The sequence below is a fragment of the Populus euphratica genome, unplaced genomic scaffold (genome assembly GCF_000495115.2).
Source record: "Populus euphratica unplaced genomic scaffold, PopEup_1.0 scaffold341.1, whole genome shotgun sequence".
In the NCBI taxonomy this organism is placed as follows: Eukaryota; Viridiplantae; Streptophyta; class Magnoliopsida; order Malpighiales; family Salicaceae; genus Populus; species Populus euphratica.
The window spans coordinates 344,907-361,335 of NW_011500093.1; the positions used below are offsets into that span (position 1 = coordinate 344,907).

The 16,429-nt window shown below is 33.9% G+C and overlaps 1 protein-coding gene and 1 long non-coding RNA gene across 4 annotated transcripts; one reads left to right on the top strand and one right to left on the bottom strand.

Annotated features, from left to right (window-relative positions):
* Positions 1-4,885: 4,885 nt before the first annotated feature.
* Positions 4,886-10,029, top strand: LOC105109194 (Protein kinase superfamily protein). Of its 2 annotated transcripts, XM_011003816.1 has the most exons (8): positions 4,886-5,531; positions 5,611-5,895; positions 7,040-7,357; positions 7,989-8,216; positions 8,432-8,532; positions 8,631-8,754; positions 9,214-9,593; positions 9,746-10,029. In XM_011003816.1, the coding sequence occupies exons 1-7, from the start codon at positions 5,178-5,180 to the stop codon at positions 9,559-9,561; spliced, it is 1,758 nt and encodes a 585-aa protein (XP_011002118.1). In that variant the 5' UTR covers positions 4,886-5,177; the 3' UTR covers positions 9,562-9,593; positions 9,746-10,029. The 2 variants fall into 2 exon arrangements, with proteins under 2 accessions (XP_011002118.1, XP_011002117.1); XM_011003815.1 differs by having other exon boundaries at positions 9,214-9,922.
* An 824-nt stretch (positions 10,030-10,853) lies between these two features.
* LOC105109195 (uncharacterized) lies at positions 10,854-12,744 on the bottom strand. Of its 2 annotated transcripts, none has more exons than XR_839191.1 (3): positions 12,194-12,744; positions 11,031-11,255; positions 10,854-10,963 (listed from the first exon to the last, which is right to left on the bottom strand). It is a non-coding gene; the product is annotated as an uncharacterized LOC105109195 (long non-coding RNA). The 2 variants fall into 2 exon arrangements; XR_839192.1 differs by having other exon boundaries at positions 10,854-10,972; positions 11,115-11,255; positions 12,194-12,743.
* Positions 12,745-16,429: the final 3,685 nt, after the last annotated feature.

Sequence of the window (16,429 nt, forward strand, 5' to 3'; positions counted from 1 at the left end):
ACTATTTTAAATATAGATAAAAAAAGGATGAGTTAATTTCCAATGTGACCCTTGTCAAGTAGCATCAGCCATGCAAGACATTGAAAACCAAGAATTGGTGTATTTTATATTTTATGTGAAAGGTTTCTGGGCAGTGCTAGAGGCTGCAGGGTGAAGAACCACGATGCTACGCTACCCTTTCCAGAGTATATGTATTGAAAAGTCAAAATTCTAGCATCGATGTGTTTATGTTTATGATTTAATTAACATGTTATTATTATTATTATTATTATTATTGCGAAAAAGAAAGGAAGAAAGAAATATGTAGCCAATTGAAAACTAAAAGCCTCCTCCCTCCACATATTTCTTCAATAAATGCAGTAAAGAGATCTAGGTATGGTTGGTAGAATTGATTTTGATCTGTCGCTGCTGCATCTGCAGAACTGTAGTGGTTTGCAGTGATGACACGATGATTCTTCCTTTCACACGAGCCTGTGCCGGTAGCTTGAGCAGCAAACCTTGAGGTTCTTATGATAAGAGATTAAGGCAAAGGCTGCGAGTACAGTACAATTTAGTTCTGTGTAATAAAACTTACTACCATGGCTTCAATGTCCCCCAGCTGCCTGTTTAATTCAAAAATGGATGCAATTAGGGTTTGGGACCAGCTCTGCCACTTTCTCTAACCTCCTTTTTGCCCCCTCAAGGTACTGTTTTGTAGGGCAGGTTTATTTTGACGTTTCAAGAGATTTAAATTTTTTTATTAACTTTAAATTAAGCGGTGTTGTGATAGTTTTTGTTGTTGTGATTTTAAAAAAAATATTTTTATAAAAAATATTTTTAATTGATGTTAATTTGATATTTATATATGTTTGGTTAAAATTGTAGTTGAAATTAAAGTTGAATAAAAAATAATTTAATATATTTGGTTAAAAATACTTTTCAAATTGAGTTTATAAAATAATTAAAAAAATATTTTTAGATCTGAGGAGCGTCAAGATATATATTAATATTAATGATTTTTAATTTAAATATTATAAATTTAACTACCGCTATTACATCATTAAATAAATAATACTTTATATCAGATATTTTTTTTATTCTATTAATTTATCTACAATTTCATCATGTATGAAATTCATTCAATAAGAACTATAATTTTCATAGTATTTTAAGCATGCAATAAAATCTGGTGAAATATCATCATAAATAAAATTAAAATTGTGATCAAATTCGTTATCATATGATATCCTTATAATTTATGTAGTGTTATTGAATAATATCAAACATTAATTTTTCAAGTAAAATACAATTTAAAAAAATTACTAGTTATCAATGAACAGTTAAGATAGTGTTCACGTGAGATTCATCCGCACTATTTACGTGAATAGTATTCAGGCGAATTAATTCACTTGGTATAGACACGGCCGCGTGAGAAGCAATTGAAAGCTGCTTTTGACAAACCAGTGGTTTCAATGGACCCTACACACATATTAATTTGAATTTTAATATTACCAACGTATTGTTTACGCGGTTTGCTTTAAAAGCTATTGCAACTGTGTAAACAAACGGTCTCAAATTACCTTTGAAATCAATTTTTTTAAGTCTTGTGTTCAAGGTTATTTTTGTTATTTTATATATATTTTTTTTTATATCAAGTTAGATTACCGCAATCCACCTTTTAAAAAAAAGAAGAAGCTATTTACGTGTGCTACGCACTGGTGTTTAGGATGGCTCCATGCTATATGAGAGACGCATGAGCTGCCTTCCGATGGAGCAACAATAGATTTCATGATGGCATTTGAAGCTATAAGGCTTCCTTCTCTACATGGGGTGCACGTGTGGTGTTATATGTTGACGGTTTATTGTTGGCCATCTTTTTTTTTTTTTTTCTGTCTTTTCTCTTTTTCTTTCTTCTTAAATTTTGTTTGGTTATTAAAATTTAATTTGGAATATAAAATTTTTTAATTTGATTTATCCTCTTATTTTATAATATTTTAGATTTTCTTAGTTTTTTTATTTATTAAAATCTAATTTATTTTTAATTTCATCATTGAATTCATGATCTTATTTTTTAATTTAACTCTAATTTTCTTGATTTTTATTTTTGCTTCAAATCCTTTTGTGTATTTCTTTTTGGTTAATTTTTCCCATAAACTCAAAATTTAATGATATTTCAACTATTATCCTTAATGTTTTGATTTTTAATTTTAATTCTTAGCTTTTTTATTAAATTTTAATTTATTTTTAACTTAAACCTTGAAAGCGTAATCTTGATTTTTTTAAATTCAGAGCACGCAGCCTATCTAGTATTTCTCTGATTAATGAGGCATGTCTTCTGAGTCCAACTCCCAAATTCTCATGATATGATACTATGCTCTAAAGGGTTTTGCCTTTATGTTCTCCATGAAGAAGGGCAGTAATATATATATATATATATATATATATATATTGATTTTGTGAGTACATTACCAAAAATTAACGCTGCTTGTTAATCGTCATTTGGTCAAGTAAACGACACAGATTTTGTTGTTATCGATAATGGACATAAATATCATGATATAGATGTTGTTTATTAGATTAATAAATACTTGCATCTATCACCAGTATTTATTAAATCTTTATACTATTTTAAATATAGATAAAAAAAGGATGAGTTAATTTCCAATGTGACCCTTGTCAAGTAGCATCAGCCATGCAAGACATTGAAAACCAAGAATTGGTGTATTTTATATTTTATGTGAAAGGTTTCTGGGCAGTGCTAGAGGCTGCAGAGTGAAGAACCACGATGCTACGCTACCCTTTCCAGAGTATATGTATTGAAAAGTCAAAATTCTAGCATCGATGTGTTTATGTTTATGATTTAATTAACATGTTATTATTATTATTATTATTATTGCGAAAAAGAAAGGAAGAAAGAAATATGTAGCCAATTGAAAACTAAAAGCCTCCTCCCTCCACATATTTCTTCAATAAATGCAGTAAAGAGATCTAGGTATGGTTGGTAGAATTGATTTTGATCTGTCGCTGCTGCATCTGCAGAACTGTAGTGGTTTGCAGTGATGACACGATGATTCTTCCTTTCACACGAGCCTGTGCCGGTAGCTTGAGCAGCAAACCTTGAGGTTCTTATGATAAGAGATTAAGGCAAAGGCTGCGAGTACAGTACAATTTAGTTCTGTGTAATAAAACTTACTACCATGGCTTCAATGTCCCCCAGCTGCCTGTTTAATTCAAAAATGGATGCAATTAGGGTTTGGGACCAGCTCTGCCACTTTCTCTAACCTCCTTTTTGCCCCCTCAAGGTACTGTTTTGTAGGGCAGGTTTATTTTGACGTTTCAAGAGATTTAAATTTTTTTATTAACTTTAAATTAATATATTTTTAAATTATTTTAATATGTGAATATTAAAAATAATTTTTTAAAAATAAAAAAATTATTCATATATATTTTAACATAAAAATTATTTAAAAATAACAACAATTACATTTCTAAATAAACTCTAACTATCACTTGAGTTACTATAAAATTAAACGTTATTATGTATTTTTTTTAACTAGAGAAGAAATGTATCTATCTGTAAAGAAAATTATGAAATGTTGGGATATTTTTTTTAATATTAGCATGGAAAATGTCAAATTTTGGTGGAATATCACTATTTAAAAAAATTAACAAAATAATACATTTTGATATTATTATGCATTCAATATTTACTTAAATATCGCATTTCAGGAATATAACATTTTAAAATTATTTAAATATACAATCTTTATAATTGATTTATAGTTTATAACAGCAATATTTAAATAAATATTGTAATTCTAAAACTATGAAATATAACAGCAATATTATGAAAATATAATACATATAAACCGCAATATCATGAAACTATACTATCTCATCAAAAATTTTCATCTTATGCTATATAATTATATTTTTATATACTAACTACACAATTTATCCAAAATATTATCACTGAACAAGATTTATAATATTTTTTTCATAGTTGTTAGAGCAACCAGAAGAATGACTTAGGAAGAAAGGTTGAATGATTAAACTCCTAAATCAACCCTCATGTTATTTGGTCAACACAAATTAATCATTTTAGTTAAAATATTTTTTACTCACTTTGATTTTTTTCAAAAAAGGAACTTTCCTCGTCCGAAAAGTCCACCAAGTACCTCTTTTTAATTATAGCAAAAATATCTACGTGTCTGTACAAAAAGGTTCGCCAAACACCTCCGAGGCCAATACCATGCCTCCAAATGGTACCTCGAGGCTGACGGGCCCCATTCGTTTCTACCCTCGAAGTTTACCTTTTCACTCATTCATGTCCCTGCCGTCTCAAATCCTGGGTCGCAGAGCCCAAAAGTAACTTTCCACTCCTCGTTTGACTTTCTACACCCCCCACCCAATGACGTCTCTCGTAAAATTTGACCTTCCCAAGGTAAAAATAATAAATTAAGATTAATTGTATGGTAATTAAATAAAAATTAAAAAAAATCATGTCCACCTGAACACTGACAACTGAATACTCTCACCTGATCAGTGGCATTTATGTAAATATATAAGAATCCATGCCTTTTTTACCTTTTCACTCATTCGTGTCCCTGCCTTCTCAAATCCTGGGGCGCAGAGCTAGAAAAAATAAAAAAAGAAATTCAGTCTCCCAAAAGTAACTTTCTACTCCTCGTTTGACTTTCCACACCCCCCCACCCAATGACGTCTCTCGTAAAATTTGACCTTACCAAGGTAAAAACAATAAATTAAGATTAATTGTATGGTAATCAAATAAAAATTTTAAAAAATCATGTCCACCTGAACACTGATAACTGAATACTCTCACCTGCTCAGTGGCATTTATGTAAATATATAAGAATCCATGCCTTATTTCTTAAATCTATTCCTCAGTATCTTCACTCCCGTCTCTCGAGAGAACATGAGCTGGTACCTCCACTTCTTCGCGGGCTTAAAATTTCTCCTCCTCTCGCTCTCTAAAATTTTTTACGTTGGTACGCTGTTCACGCTCCGTTCAATCTCCGTTAACTAAACCAAACGGTCGTATTCTTGCTTTTTTGATTTTGAACCTTCACAACGCTGTCGTTTCGAATACAGAAATCTTAACGGAATCTCACCGTTAGCTCTCTGCCGTTACCGGGAAACCAGTTATTTCTGATCTCCGATGCACAGAATCTAAACTAATGGGCTGTGTTCTCGGCAAGCCCGTTTCCAGGGATCGCCAGAGCCGTGAAGGATCCTCCGACCGTGGCCGGAGCTCCGATGAACCATCCGTTGCCGTCACCGGATCCGTTAACGCCGCAGTGAAGGCTAAGAGGGAGAAAGCAGCAACAACAACGCAGAAGCAGAATGTAATGCGACATACCGGCGATTTCCCGGCTGTGGATGCTCAGGGGACGACTGAAAGGCGGAGGCCACGGCCAGAAGTTAGTCTGTGCTATCAGCAAGGGTGGCCATCGTGGTTAATGGCGGTTGCCGGTGATGCCATCGGCGAATGGACTCCTCGCCGAGCTAATACATTCGAGAAGCTTGACAAGGTAACTAAAGAAACCAAAACCCAAGTTTAATTAATTTAATTGCATGTACTGAATTATTAACAATTTTCGGATTTTTTAGATTGGGCAAGGGACATATAGCAATGTGTATAAAGCAAGGGATTTAGTAACAGGAAAGATAGTGGCTTTAAAGAAAGTGAGGTTTGATAATTTGGAGCCAGAGAGTGTTAAATTTATGGCAAGAGAGATTCTTGTTTTAAGAAGATTAGACCATCCAAATGTTCTTAAGCTTGAAGGTTTGGTCACTTCAAGAATGTCATGTAGTCTCTACTTGGTTTTTGAGTACATGGAACATGATCTAGCCGGGCTGGCCGCACGCCGAGGCGTCAAGTTCACTGAACCTCAGGTACATTGTTTGTTACTTTACGATTGGATGTTTTGTGGGTTGTTTTGATTTTGTAGTAGTTTGTTGTTTAATGTGATAATTAATGGTATTTAAGGGTGTAATTTTGGGTGTTTTGGTTTGATGGATTTGGCATTTGGGGCTATTGGACAATTTCGTCTTGTTTTTTAGCTTTTGGGTGCGTTGTGCTTTTTCTTAATCTTGTTTGTTTAACTAAGTCTTTTTGAGGTTGTGCATATGTTGATCTTTTTTTTTCTTTTTTTTTTAATTTGCTTGTGAGCTTTGATGTTACTTCAAGCCATGTCCAAGGCTACAGGGTCCAATTACCTCGTAGTTTACATGTCCATTTGTGCTGTTATGATGCATAGAGGTTTCATATGCTCAACATGATGTTTTGTAGTATTTTGGGTTTGAAGATTTATGGGAAGTTCAAACTTTACATCACAACATGTATGAATATAGAAAATCCCCGTAATTAACTTTCATTTTTTGGGAAGACTGATCAACTTTTCATCTTGGAAATGAATAAATGCAAAAAGAAAAGATGCCAACTCTAAGATTTGGTAATGTTTATGGCATGAGATAATTTGATTATTTAGTCACTTCTCTAATGTTTAACACTTTGGCTTTGTTTAGTTGAATTTTTCATTTCTGAAAGCTCATTGGAAAAGTAAATGTGCATGCACATCTTCAATTATTTGTCAATGTCAAAAGTATTAATCAAAACAATATTAATCAAAACAATGATAGTTAATGGATACTGAACTAAAAGTAGGTTACCCAGAATTTTAGTTATTTTCATTCAATACATGCTTGTGTTCAGTTTTGCTATTTACATTAGGAAAGTCCAACCTACTTATAGTTATTTTCATTCAATATATGCTTGTGTTCAGTTTTGCTATTTACATAGGAAAGATTCAGGGCTTCATATTATTGGCTGAAATGCCAGCCCAAATGAGATGCTTCCCAAGGATAGAAACTTAGTTATAATGCATGGCTCAAGTAGCATCAAAGTAACCATTTTTCATATCAGGCCTTTAATAGCATATGGAGTTTTTTTGTTTATTTTCTATGCCCTGGAGTTTGACACCATGGTAATGTATCATATAACTGACTGGTGCATTTTTTGATTTATTCCCTTTGGCAGATAAAGTGCTACATGAAGCAGTTGTTATCCGGGATTGAGCATTGCCACAACCATGGTGTTTTACACCGTGATATCAAGGGTTCCAATCTCCTTATAGATAATGAAGGAATTCTAAAAATTGCTGATTTTGGACTGGCTACTTTCTATGATCCTGATCGCAAGGTTCCTATGACCAGTCGAGTTGTCACCCTCTGGTACCGCGCCCCTGAACTTCTTCTTGGGGCCACTAGTTATGGTGTTGGTGTTGACCTCTGGAGTGCCGGCTGCATTTTGGCAGAGCTGCTTGCTGGGAAGCCAATAATGCCTGGACGGACAGAGGTATTATTTTTACTTGCATACCAGGTTTCAAGATCTGCATGCAAATTCATTTGTTCTGGTTGAATGATGAAGTTGTTACTGCTGGAATCTTTACACTATTTCAACTCTTCATCTGGGCTCCAAACTATTAGTTTAGATGTGCAATGATGCCCTAATTAAAACAAGGCAGTGATGTTGAGCCCTATGCTCAAACATGGGAACTAGGTGAGAGGCAGCAGGATCAGTAAGATTTAAGGAATAATCCCTACCATATTAATCATCTTGGGTTGTATGGTAATATAGAATAATATGGTATTCTGGTTTATTCTATTTAGATGCTGAAAATATTGTTAGGGAGTCGATAGCGAGTAATCTAATGCCTGGATAAATATGCAGTCATCTGATCTACAAACCATGGAAAAACCCTGTGTTATCATGAAACGTTAAGCATAGCAGGTTAATTAAGTACAACTTCAGTGATTGTATCTTGCATTATATTGGTTTCGGAGCATGTATTGCTTTTATTGACTAGTCTGATCATCTCAACCATTGTCGTTTCCACTGATGATATTGTTGTGTAAGCTATATTCTCTTTCAGTTGGCGGACTCACCGTTTACAGTTGATTTTCTTTTCAATTCTTTCCCTGCTTAGGTTGAACAACTGCACAAGATATTTAAGTTATGTGGTTCCCCATCTGAGGAATATTGGAAGAAATCCAAATTGCCAAATGCAACTCTTTTTAAACCACAGCAGCCTTACAAACGATGTATAGTAGAAACCTTCAAAGATTTCCCCACTTCTGCTCTGCCTTTAATTGAAACCCTTCTTTCGGTCGATCCTGATGATCGAGTCACTGCCACTGCAGCTCTAAATAGTGAAGTGAGTGATTTTAACTCAATTATTTGCCAATCTAGCTTTTATATATTAAAAGATGGCTTTATGTTTTGCAAGCTTCAGACTGATATTTATTGTTTGACACAAGGACTTGGGTGAGGTATTCTTACTTCTCCACAAGTCTTTATTTTCCTTGAACTTATTTATGGATTGATATATGTTTTTGGAGTGTAATCACGTCGTTGGTTTTCATACTACAGTTCTTCACCACTGAACCTTATCCATGTGAGCCGTCGAGTTTGCCTAAATATCCTCCTAGTAAAGAATTGGATGTGAAGTTGAGAGATGAAGAAGCAAGAAGGTTTGTTTATTCTTCATTCTTGTCTACCTTTTTTTGTTTTTGTTTTGGACCAGTATAATGGCCATGCGAGATCTTTATTTATCTAATTTCCTTCTCAGGCAAAGGGGCGTTGGTGGAAAAGGTAATGCTGTTGACGGTGCAAGAAAAACAAGATTTCGTGATCGGGCTGGTTGGGCAATCCCAGCTCCAGAGGCCAATGCAGAGAATCCAGCAAACCTAGATGTATGTGAAGGACTTTCTCTTGTTACCCTCAATATTATTTGTTTTTCTATTTAGCTTCTCTTTTTTGCTACAAGACAGCAAATACCCAGCCACCCCCGAATCCACCAATCTTTATGTCACATGTTCATTATGTGTCATTTCATCCTTGATGAGTGTGCTTCCTGGGTTCTAAGCCGTATCTCTGTAGTCTTGTTGGGCAAGTCTAATTTTGAGAATTCTTTTGTGATCTCTTTTTAGTTTACCGCTCTTTCCCTATCATTAGAAAACTGTGGTTGGTCACAGGTCCTTGTTACATGGTGAAATCCAGTTTGGATTAGGTATCTTAGGTCAATAGTTGTCAAATCAACTGGTCAGAATTGTCAACTGGTTAGGCCCTTCACTTCATGACCATACGTTCTCTACTCTCTTCTTGTGTTTTTCAAAGCATAGTTTGACTTGAGATTTTCATTTGTTATCCAGAGATGGAGGGCCATGACACAAGCAAACGCTAAGAGCAAGAGCGAGAAATTTCCACCTCCTCATCAGGATGCAGCAGTTGGACATCCTATGGATGCATCACATAAAGGTGGCCTTGTTTCATTTGGTACATCAGATACTTCATTCTGTTCATCAACATTCGATTCAAAATCATCTTCTATTAAAAGTGCTGGCGCCATTGGAGGTCCTTCCAGAAGAAGGAAAACCAATAAAGATGATCAGATGGCTCCACCACGGAAATTTATCCGTCCATTCAATCCATCATCAGTAGCCCTATCAATGAATCTGCTATTCAAGGGTAAATCAGAGGTTTTTGGTAATAGGAGGTAGCAACTATTATGAAAGTTTTCCTTTCGGATCAGGTTCTTACTTTTCATTTTATTTCTTAAATGCTTTTTGTTGTTGTTCTGCAATCATTGCTTCCATTAATTTTATCTCATTGTATGAAGTGTATAATCTACACAGAGGCCATGGTGAGCCAGTGAGTAATCCACTCCCTACATTTCTTGTACAGTTTTTGAAAGCGGGCGCTTTATAAGCTAAAGATTAGACGTCTTCTTCCTCATTCATTTCTATCAACTGTAAACCTCGACTCATCCATAGATATTCTGCACCTTAGAGCTTCATAGTTTGAGGACGTCTTGCACTCGGATTTTAGTTTTCTCTATAATGAGCAACATTAGGTAGGAAAGTCATGGAGTAAACAGCCTTAGTTTTTTTTTTTCGCCTTGTTTGTGGGGAAATATTTTTAGCGTTCCAAGAGAATCCATCGTTCTATATTATATCTATTAAAATTGAGTACGTGTATTAATTAACAATCACATATTAATGTTAATGTGATTTTCATTTAATTTTTTATATACTATTTTCATTTTCCCAAATCACATAAATTATTTTTTAATTCTAATATGATTTCCAATCAATATGTGGCTCAATTTAAATTGATAAGGTACTCAATTTAAATAAATAAATACAGAGAATACGAAATCCATTGCCATTTTTATTCTTGTTAACTTTTATACCAATCTCCATATTTTTTCTTATGATTGTTAGTCTAAATTTGTACATGATCAATTAAAGGCAAGATTTTAAGTAAAAAATATATCTGCCTGATGGTAGAATTAATGTTCTTTTATTTGATGATAGAGTTTATATATATATAAAATACATGAAATAATTCCTTAATTGAAACCAATTCTTCTATTGATCAGAAAATGATAAAAAATATTTATTTTAATTATTTTCTTAACACGAATTTTGATGAAAGATTTGATTTTTGACCTTTTTAATTTATGATTCTAAGGATAAATTTTATCTTTTCACGTGTAATTTTAATTTTTAAAGTTATAAAGCAATGATATCAAATATCAAGGTGCCATTTCCTTCCTCCTAAATTTCTCCTCTCTCCTCCAATAATGAGCTCTGCTCCGCTGACATGATCCTGAAATTTAATGGAGCCCCTTACCTCTCTCTTCTCAACTGGCAAGTCGTCCTGTGCCCAGATTTCTCTGCCAGACATCTTGAAATTGAACACACGGGTCTGTCCGAAAGTGGAGATGATTTTAAAGTTGATTTTTGTTTAAAAATATATTAAAATAATAAAAATATTTTTTTAAAAAATTATTTAAACAATATAAAATATATAAAACAGTTTACATTCACTCTCACAACTCTTCTCTCAACCATGTGTAAGCCAAGCCGACCTGACCTGAACTCTCTAACGCAGCGTTACCTTCTTCTCCTAATCCAGCTCCGGCCCTGCATCCAGACCTGACCTGAACTCTCTAATGCAGCTTTACCTTCTTCTCCGGATCCAGCTCCGGCCCTGCATCCAGACCTGACCTGAACTCTCTAACCCAGCTTCACCTCCTTCCAGCTCTGGCCCTTCATCCAGATCCACCTCAAGTAATAGCTTCAGCTTGGGCTCTAGTTTGTTCATAACCCACTCCATCTCCCGTTCCGCTGGCTGTTTCGTTTCTCTTTAAATTCTGAAACATTTCAGCGCTCCATTCTGATGGAATGGACTGTTCATATAAAATATATATTTCATCAGACAATAGATTCCTATTCCTTAATCAAGCAATTATTGAACAATGTCATCCTATACACACATCTCTCTCAATAAAAAAAAATAAAAATAGTAAAATACAAAAAGATGGCTGTTTGGTCACTCCATGAAATGAACCCTCTGTCGAACACATAAATTCTGCTTGTGTAACATTGATTTGTTGTACAGGAAAATATTTAGATCTTCATGAACTTCCAGTACAGGAGATAAGATATTCTATAAGAATATCAATGAATAAACAAATATAGTATGATGCTGAAAAAAAGTATATTAAGAAAATGGGAATACAAAGGAAACAAAAATTACTTCCAGATGAAAAGTAAAGGGGAGAGCAAGAAATTGTGTTAATAAAATATGCAAAAAAGAGTTGAGTTCTATTGCCTTCTACCATTTCTTCTGAAAGGAAACAAAAATCTAAAAAAAAAAAACTCTCCTGCAGACAAGTGGGTAGGACATGCAGGAAAAATAATCTGCTGCCATAATCCAGAATGAAGCTACCAATCAGCGAGCTGATCAACTTTCAAACAGAAAATGCCACTCAGGTTCAGAATCCCAAACATTAAGATTGAGCATTTCAGTTCTATTGATAATACAAACATTTCAGCCCCCACAAGAAATCTTATTCTTCTAACTTCCTCTCTCTCTTTTTTCCTGTTTGTTTCCTAAGAAAATGGGAAAACAAAACAAAAAATTTCAGAAACCTTCAAGATACAAACATTTTAGGCCCCCAAAAAAAAAATCTCAATCAGAAACTAACCCAATAAAAAATCCATTACAAAAAAAAAACACTCAAAACCCAAACTTCGAACAGAAAAGCAAAACCATAAAAGCTTTCACTTGTTTTCCTCTAATTGCTTTGGTAAAGAGAAATACTTTCAGAAACGAGAGACTTACGAGTAGTTGTAGTAGAGGAAACGGAACCGGAGACGGAGTGGGGTTATGAACTGGAGGCGTATCTGGATGTGGAGCCAAAGCAGGAGTAATACAAGGATGTACAGTCGGAGGAGGAGGTGAAGCTGGGCTAGGGAGTTCGAGTCAGGTCAGATTATCCACGGTTGAAAAGGGTTTTGAAAGTGGATGCGATCTGTTTTGTGTGTCTGGTCTGTCAGATACAATATGCTTGGAATTGCCTTGTGTTATATAGTGTTTTCAGAGGGGTTAGAGGTGTGTTCTCTACGTTAGCTGGCAGAAAAAGAGGAGTGCAAGAGGAACAACATAAAAGAGCAAAAGGGACGCTCACAAGCCTTCCAGTCTTAAATTTCAAAACAAGAGAAAGAGACAGACTTGCCAGTCGAGAAGAGAGAGGTGAGGGGTTGCATTAAACTTCAAGATGGCTGGCAGAGGAAGAGTGATACAAAAGAAATAAGATCATGTCAGCAGAGCAGGTGTGTCCTGAATATGTAACTTTGGCCCAGAGCTTATTCTTCGAAATAGGCAACTTCGGGGAGAAGTAAAGAGAAATTTACGAGAAAGGAAATTTCATTTTTTTTTATTTATTAAGCGGTCGAAGTAGATTTTGAATATCTTAATTAATTTCATGAATTTTTTATTTTAAAATTAATAATTTTTTAATTTTTTAATAACTTTATAAGATCTCAAATTCATAATTATTAAGAAATAAATTTAAAACTTCACCAATTAAACTACTATTTAAATTAAAAAAATCATATTTTATCCTTGATAATTGATATTATAGCTTTATAACTTTTTAAAATCAAATCAAAGTTATTTTTAGAATCATAAATTAAAAAGGTCAAAAATCAAATCTTTTTCATCGAATCAAAATTTTCACTCAATTGTTCCAACGAAAATGAAGTACTTTGAACTGTTTCCTTTCTGAGTCACTGGAACAAAAATGTTAGAAACTCAAGACAGACCCATGAACAGACATATGATTAATAACTATTCAACAACCTTTGCCTTTTGTGCATGTGCCTATGATCAGGATGATTTCAGTCTAGCCACGTGCATGCTGCATCTATATATGCCTTGAAATATATCCTATATCAGTCCCTCTCCATTTCCAGAAATTTTTTAATTGAAAATTAAAAAAACACGCTCTTTATCATTTCTGCCAAGTGCAAGATTAACTGTTCTTAGTAGCTTGAATTGTCTCAGCATATGTTAAAGAAAATATAACAAATGAGCAGTTAAATTAGAAATGGGAAAACAGGATATGAAAACTCACCTCATCTTCAGTTTCCTCTAATAATCTGTCCCAATTTAAACATATGGATTAGACTTGGTAAACCATGCATTAACTAATTAAGCAGATCGTTGTATTTATTAATATTTCTTTGGATTCTTTTAAGTTTTCTATATGTTATCGTTAATCAGTGTTGTTTTTCCTTTGAAGCTCTGGAAGCATCAGCACTATGGCATGTATCAACATTGAGCATGATGTGATGATACCAAAAAATGAATCTATCTAGACGTGTAGCGGATGAAACAGGAGAGATATTTTGATCAGGCAAGAGCTTCTTGATCTACTGCAACAGTGGACCTCCATTTCTGTCAATTTTCTTAAACCCTCATTAACGGATCACAGGAGCACAAGTTGTTTCCACATAAAGATTGAATAGTTTCTCTCATAAATCAACCCCACCAGTTTTCTCAAGGTTGCTGCAAATAGATGAGTGTTGGGATGGTCCAATACAAGGTTGCTGCAAATAGATGAGTCTTATTGCACCTGCAATAAACACCCTGTAAAAAAAAAAATCTGTTGAGGATCACATGATAAGCAGATAGCTGTGTGTAATTTATGTAGTAGTTTGTTTGAAATTGTCCAAGCTATGAGGTTGGATAATTCTTCTATGTTGGCGAAAAGCCAGAGTCAAAATCACAGGTCAATGAAACCATACCTCACATGCTAGTTCACATTCTGACCAATTTCTTAAAAGTCATTTCCCCACCTTCTACTCAAACCATTTTAGCCATGTTTTCCCCACCTTACTTTTTTTTTTTTGCTGACAATTTAGTTTTGTTTGATTTTTATCCCGAAAAGACTAAACTCGAAACATCTCGGCCGGAATGTGGATAAAAAATCTAGAATGACCTGAAATTTTAATTGATATAACATTTATTTCAGTCTGTACTATTTTTTATAATGATACTAGATATACGGCAATTTCGGCCGGAACAAAAAAGAATAGATAACTTCAAAAAATATTTCTCATTCTCAAAGCAATTAGAGAAAAAAAGGTGAGACCATTTATGGGTTTTCATTTCTGTTTTAAAGTTTGAGTTTCGTGTGTTTTTTGTTTTGGATTTTTGTAATAGGATTCTGATTGGGTTAGTTTTTTCTTTTGTTTTCCCATTTTCTTAGGAAACAAACAGAAAAAAAGAGAGTTAGAAGAATAAAATTTCTCTCTGGTGCATTTTTGGTTATTTAATTTTATTCGTTTAATGTGTTCTGAATCAATTTTAAAAAGGATTAGTATATTTCTCTTAAAAAAAGAATCACTCCTTGTTTCTTCTTCTTCTTCTTTTTTGTGACGGGGGCAGTGTTTTTTTGTAGTAATTATATATTGTAGGGTTTTAGTCCCCGATAGTGCTAATTTCTCTACTTGAACACATTGTGATAAAACAAGAAGAACGCATGTTCTTAGAGTAATAAATTTCTCTACTTGACCATGAAGAGAAATTATTTAATGATCCTGGGATTATGGTGAGACGTGCATGTGTGTATATGCTGCCATTATTGAATAATTGCTTGATTAAGGAATAAGCATCGATTGCTTGCTGTAAAATCTGTTCCACTGTGTTTAGTAAGGGTTCTCGCTCTGCTATTATTGGCAATGTAAATTTAATTAGCTGTCGTACTTGAATCCTATGATTTTCGTCTCAGCAATGTCATGGAATTTACTGCAGAAGCTAGCAGATGGCCTTGTGCCATCAAGCAGATGACTTGCAAATGCATGAGTAAAGAACAAATCACATCAAATCAAAGCCAGGCTACAAAATCATTTGATTCTTTCTAGCATAGTTGTTAAATCCAGTCAGTCGGCTCGTCCTGAAAAACTCAGCACTGCAGTTTCATTGAACTCTATGCCTCCAATATAGCATGAGAAAAAACACTTAAGGGCATTGTAGAACACCATCATGTACTTTTCGTCTGTATGCTGCACGAGATCACGCCATCATAGTAGATCTGATTCAGCTCCTTCCTCCATGTTCAAGTCCAAGTTCAAGTTAGTTTTGTAAAAGTGGAGACTTCTGTTTGATCTATGGTGTGATTTTCATCCTATAACATGATGTCTTTTAAAATAATGTTTGATGCTCGACATTATTTTTATATTGCATTAGTTGAAGTTAATTTAATTTTAGAGTTGAATTGGAATAATATATGTTGACTGAATTATAAATATAGTAAACTGAAAGTATATAATAAAATTTGAAATTAATTAATTTAAATATTGGAGTTAATGTTAAATAAAATCCTTCATTTGATGGTTACTGTAATCTTTGGAAGGATTGGAGAAGTTTAGGACATCCATTGACACATGATGAGTGCTGTAATCTCTGGAAGGATGGCAGCCTCCTGTTTTTTTCCATTGCTTCATCCAGCACTATTCATCTGCCTAAGCGAATTTTGTTTTGTTAATAATCTATAATTGTCTGAGCTATTGGATCAATGCAAGAGAGGATCAGTTGTTAGGCTGATTCAGCTAGTGTGCTGTCTAATGAAATCTGGCTATTTTTTATGCTTTGTTAACTCTGCAGCTGTACGCATGGTCATTTGAATATATATTCTGATTAGGGTTTTTTTTTTTAATTATTATTCTGCCTCTGTATGAAAAACAATAATAACAAAGAGAGAAATTTTTTCAATAGAGTTTTCGTATCAATCCATTGTTATAATTTTAAAATCTAGTTTGATTCCACAAGTTGACTCGGGATCTGATTTTAAAACTTAGTCTAACTTGATAATTTCACTCAGGACTTATTCATTTAGAGTTTTTATCGAGTTTTATACATAGAAAACCAAAGTAGTAATTGACCTAGTTAGAACAAGGTGACCTACCGTGTCAACTTAAAACCAACTTCTTGTGTCTCTTTTCCGGTAAGTTGCATGGCATCGTGTGCCTTTTCCAGTGTATTTGTAGGATTTGGTGTCTTTCTTTGGTTGCA

What these genes read in the sequence shown, in the direction of transcription:
- LOC105109194 (XM_011003816.1), top strand. Translation starts at nt 5,178, where the DNA reads ATGGGCTGTGTTCTCGGCAAGCCCGTTTCCAGGGATCGCCAGAGCCGT. An exon ending in CATTCGAGAAGCTTGACAAG is followed by an intron (nt 5,532 to 5,610) that starts GTAACTAAAGAA and finishes CGGATTTTTTAG; the next exon opens with ATTGGGCAAGGGACATATAG. An exon ending in TCAAGTTCACTGAACCTCAG is followed by an intron (nt 5,896 to 7,039) that starts GTACATTGTTTG and finishes TCCCTTTGGCAG; the next exon opens with ATAAAGTGCTACATGAAGCA.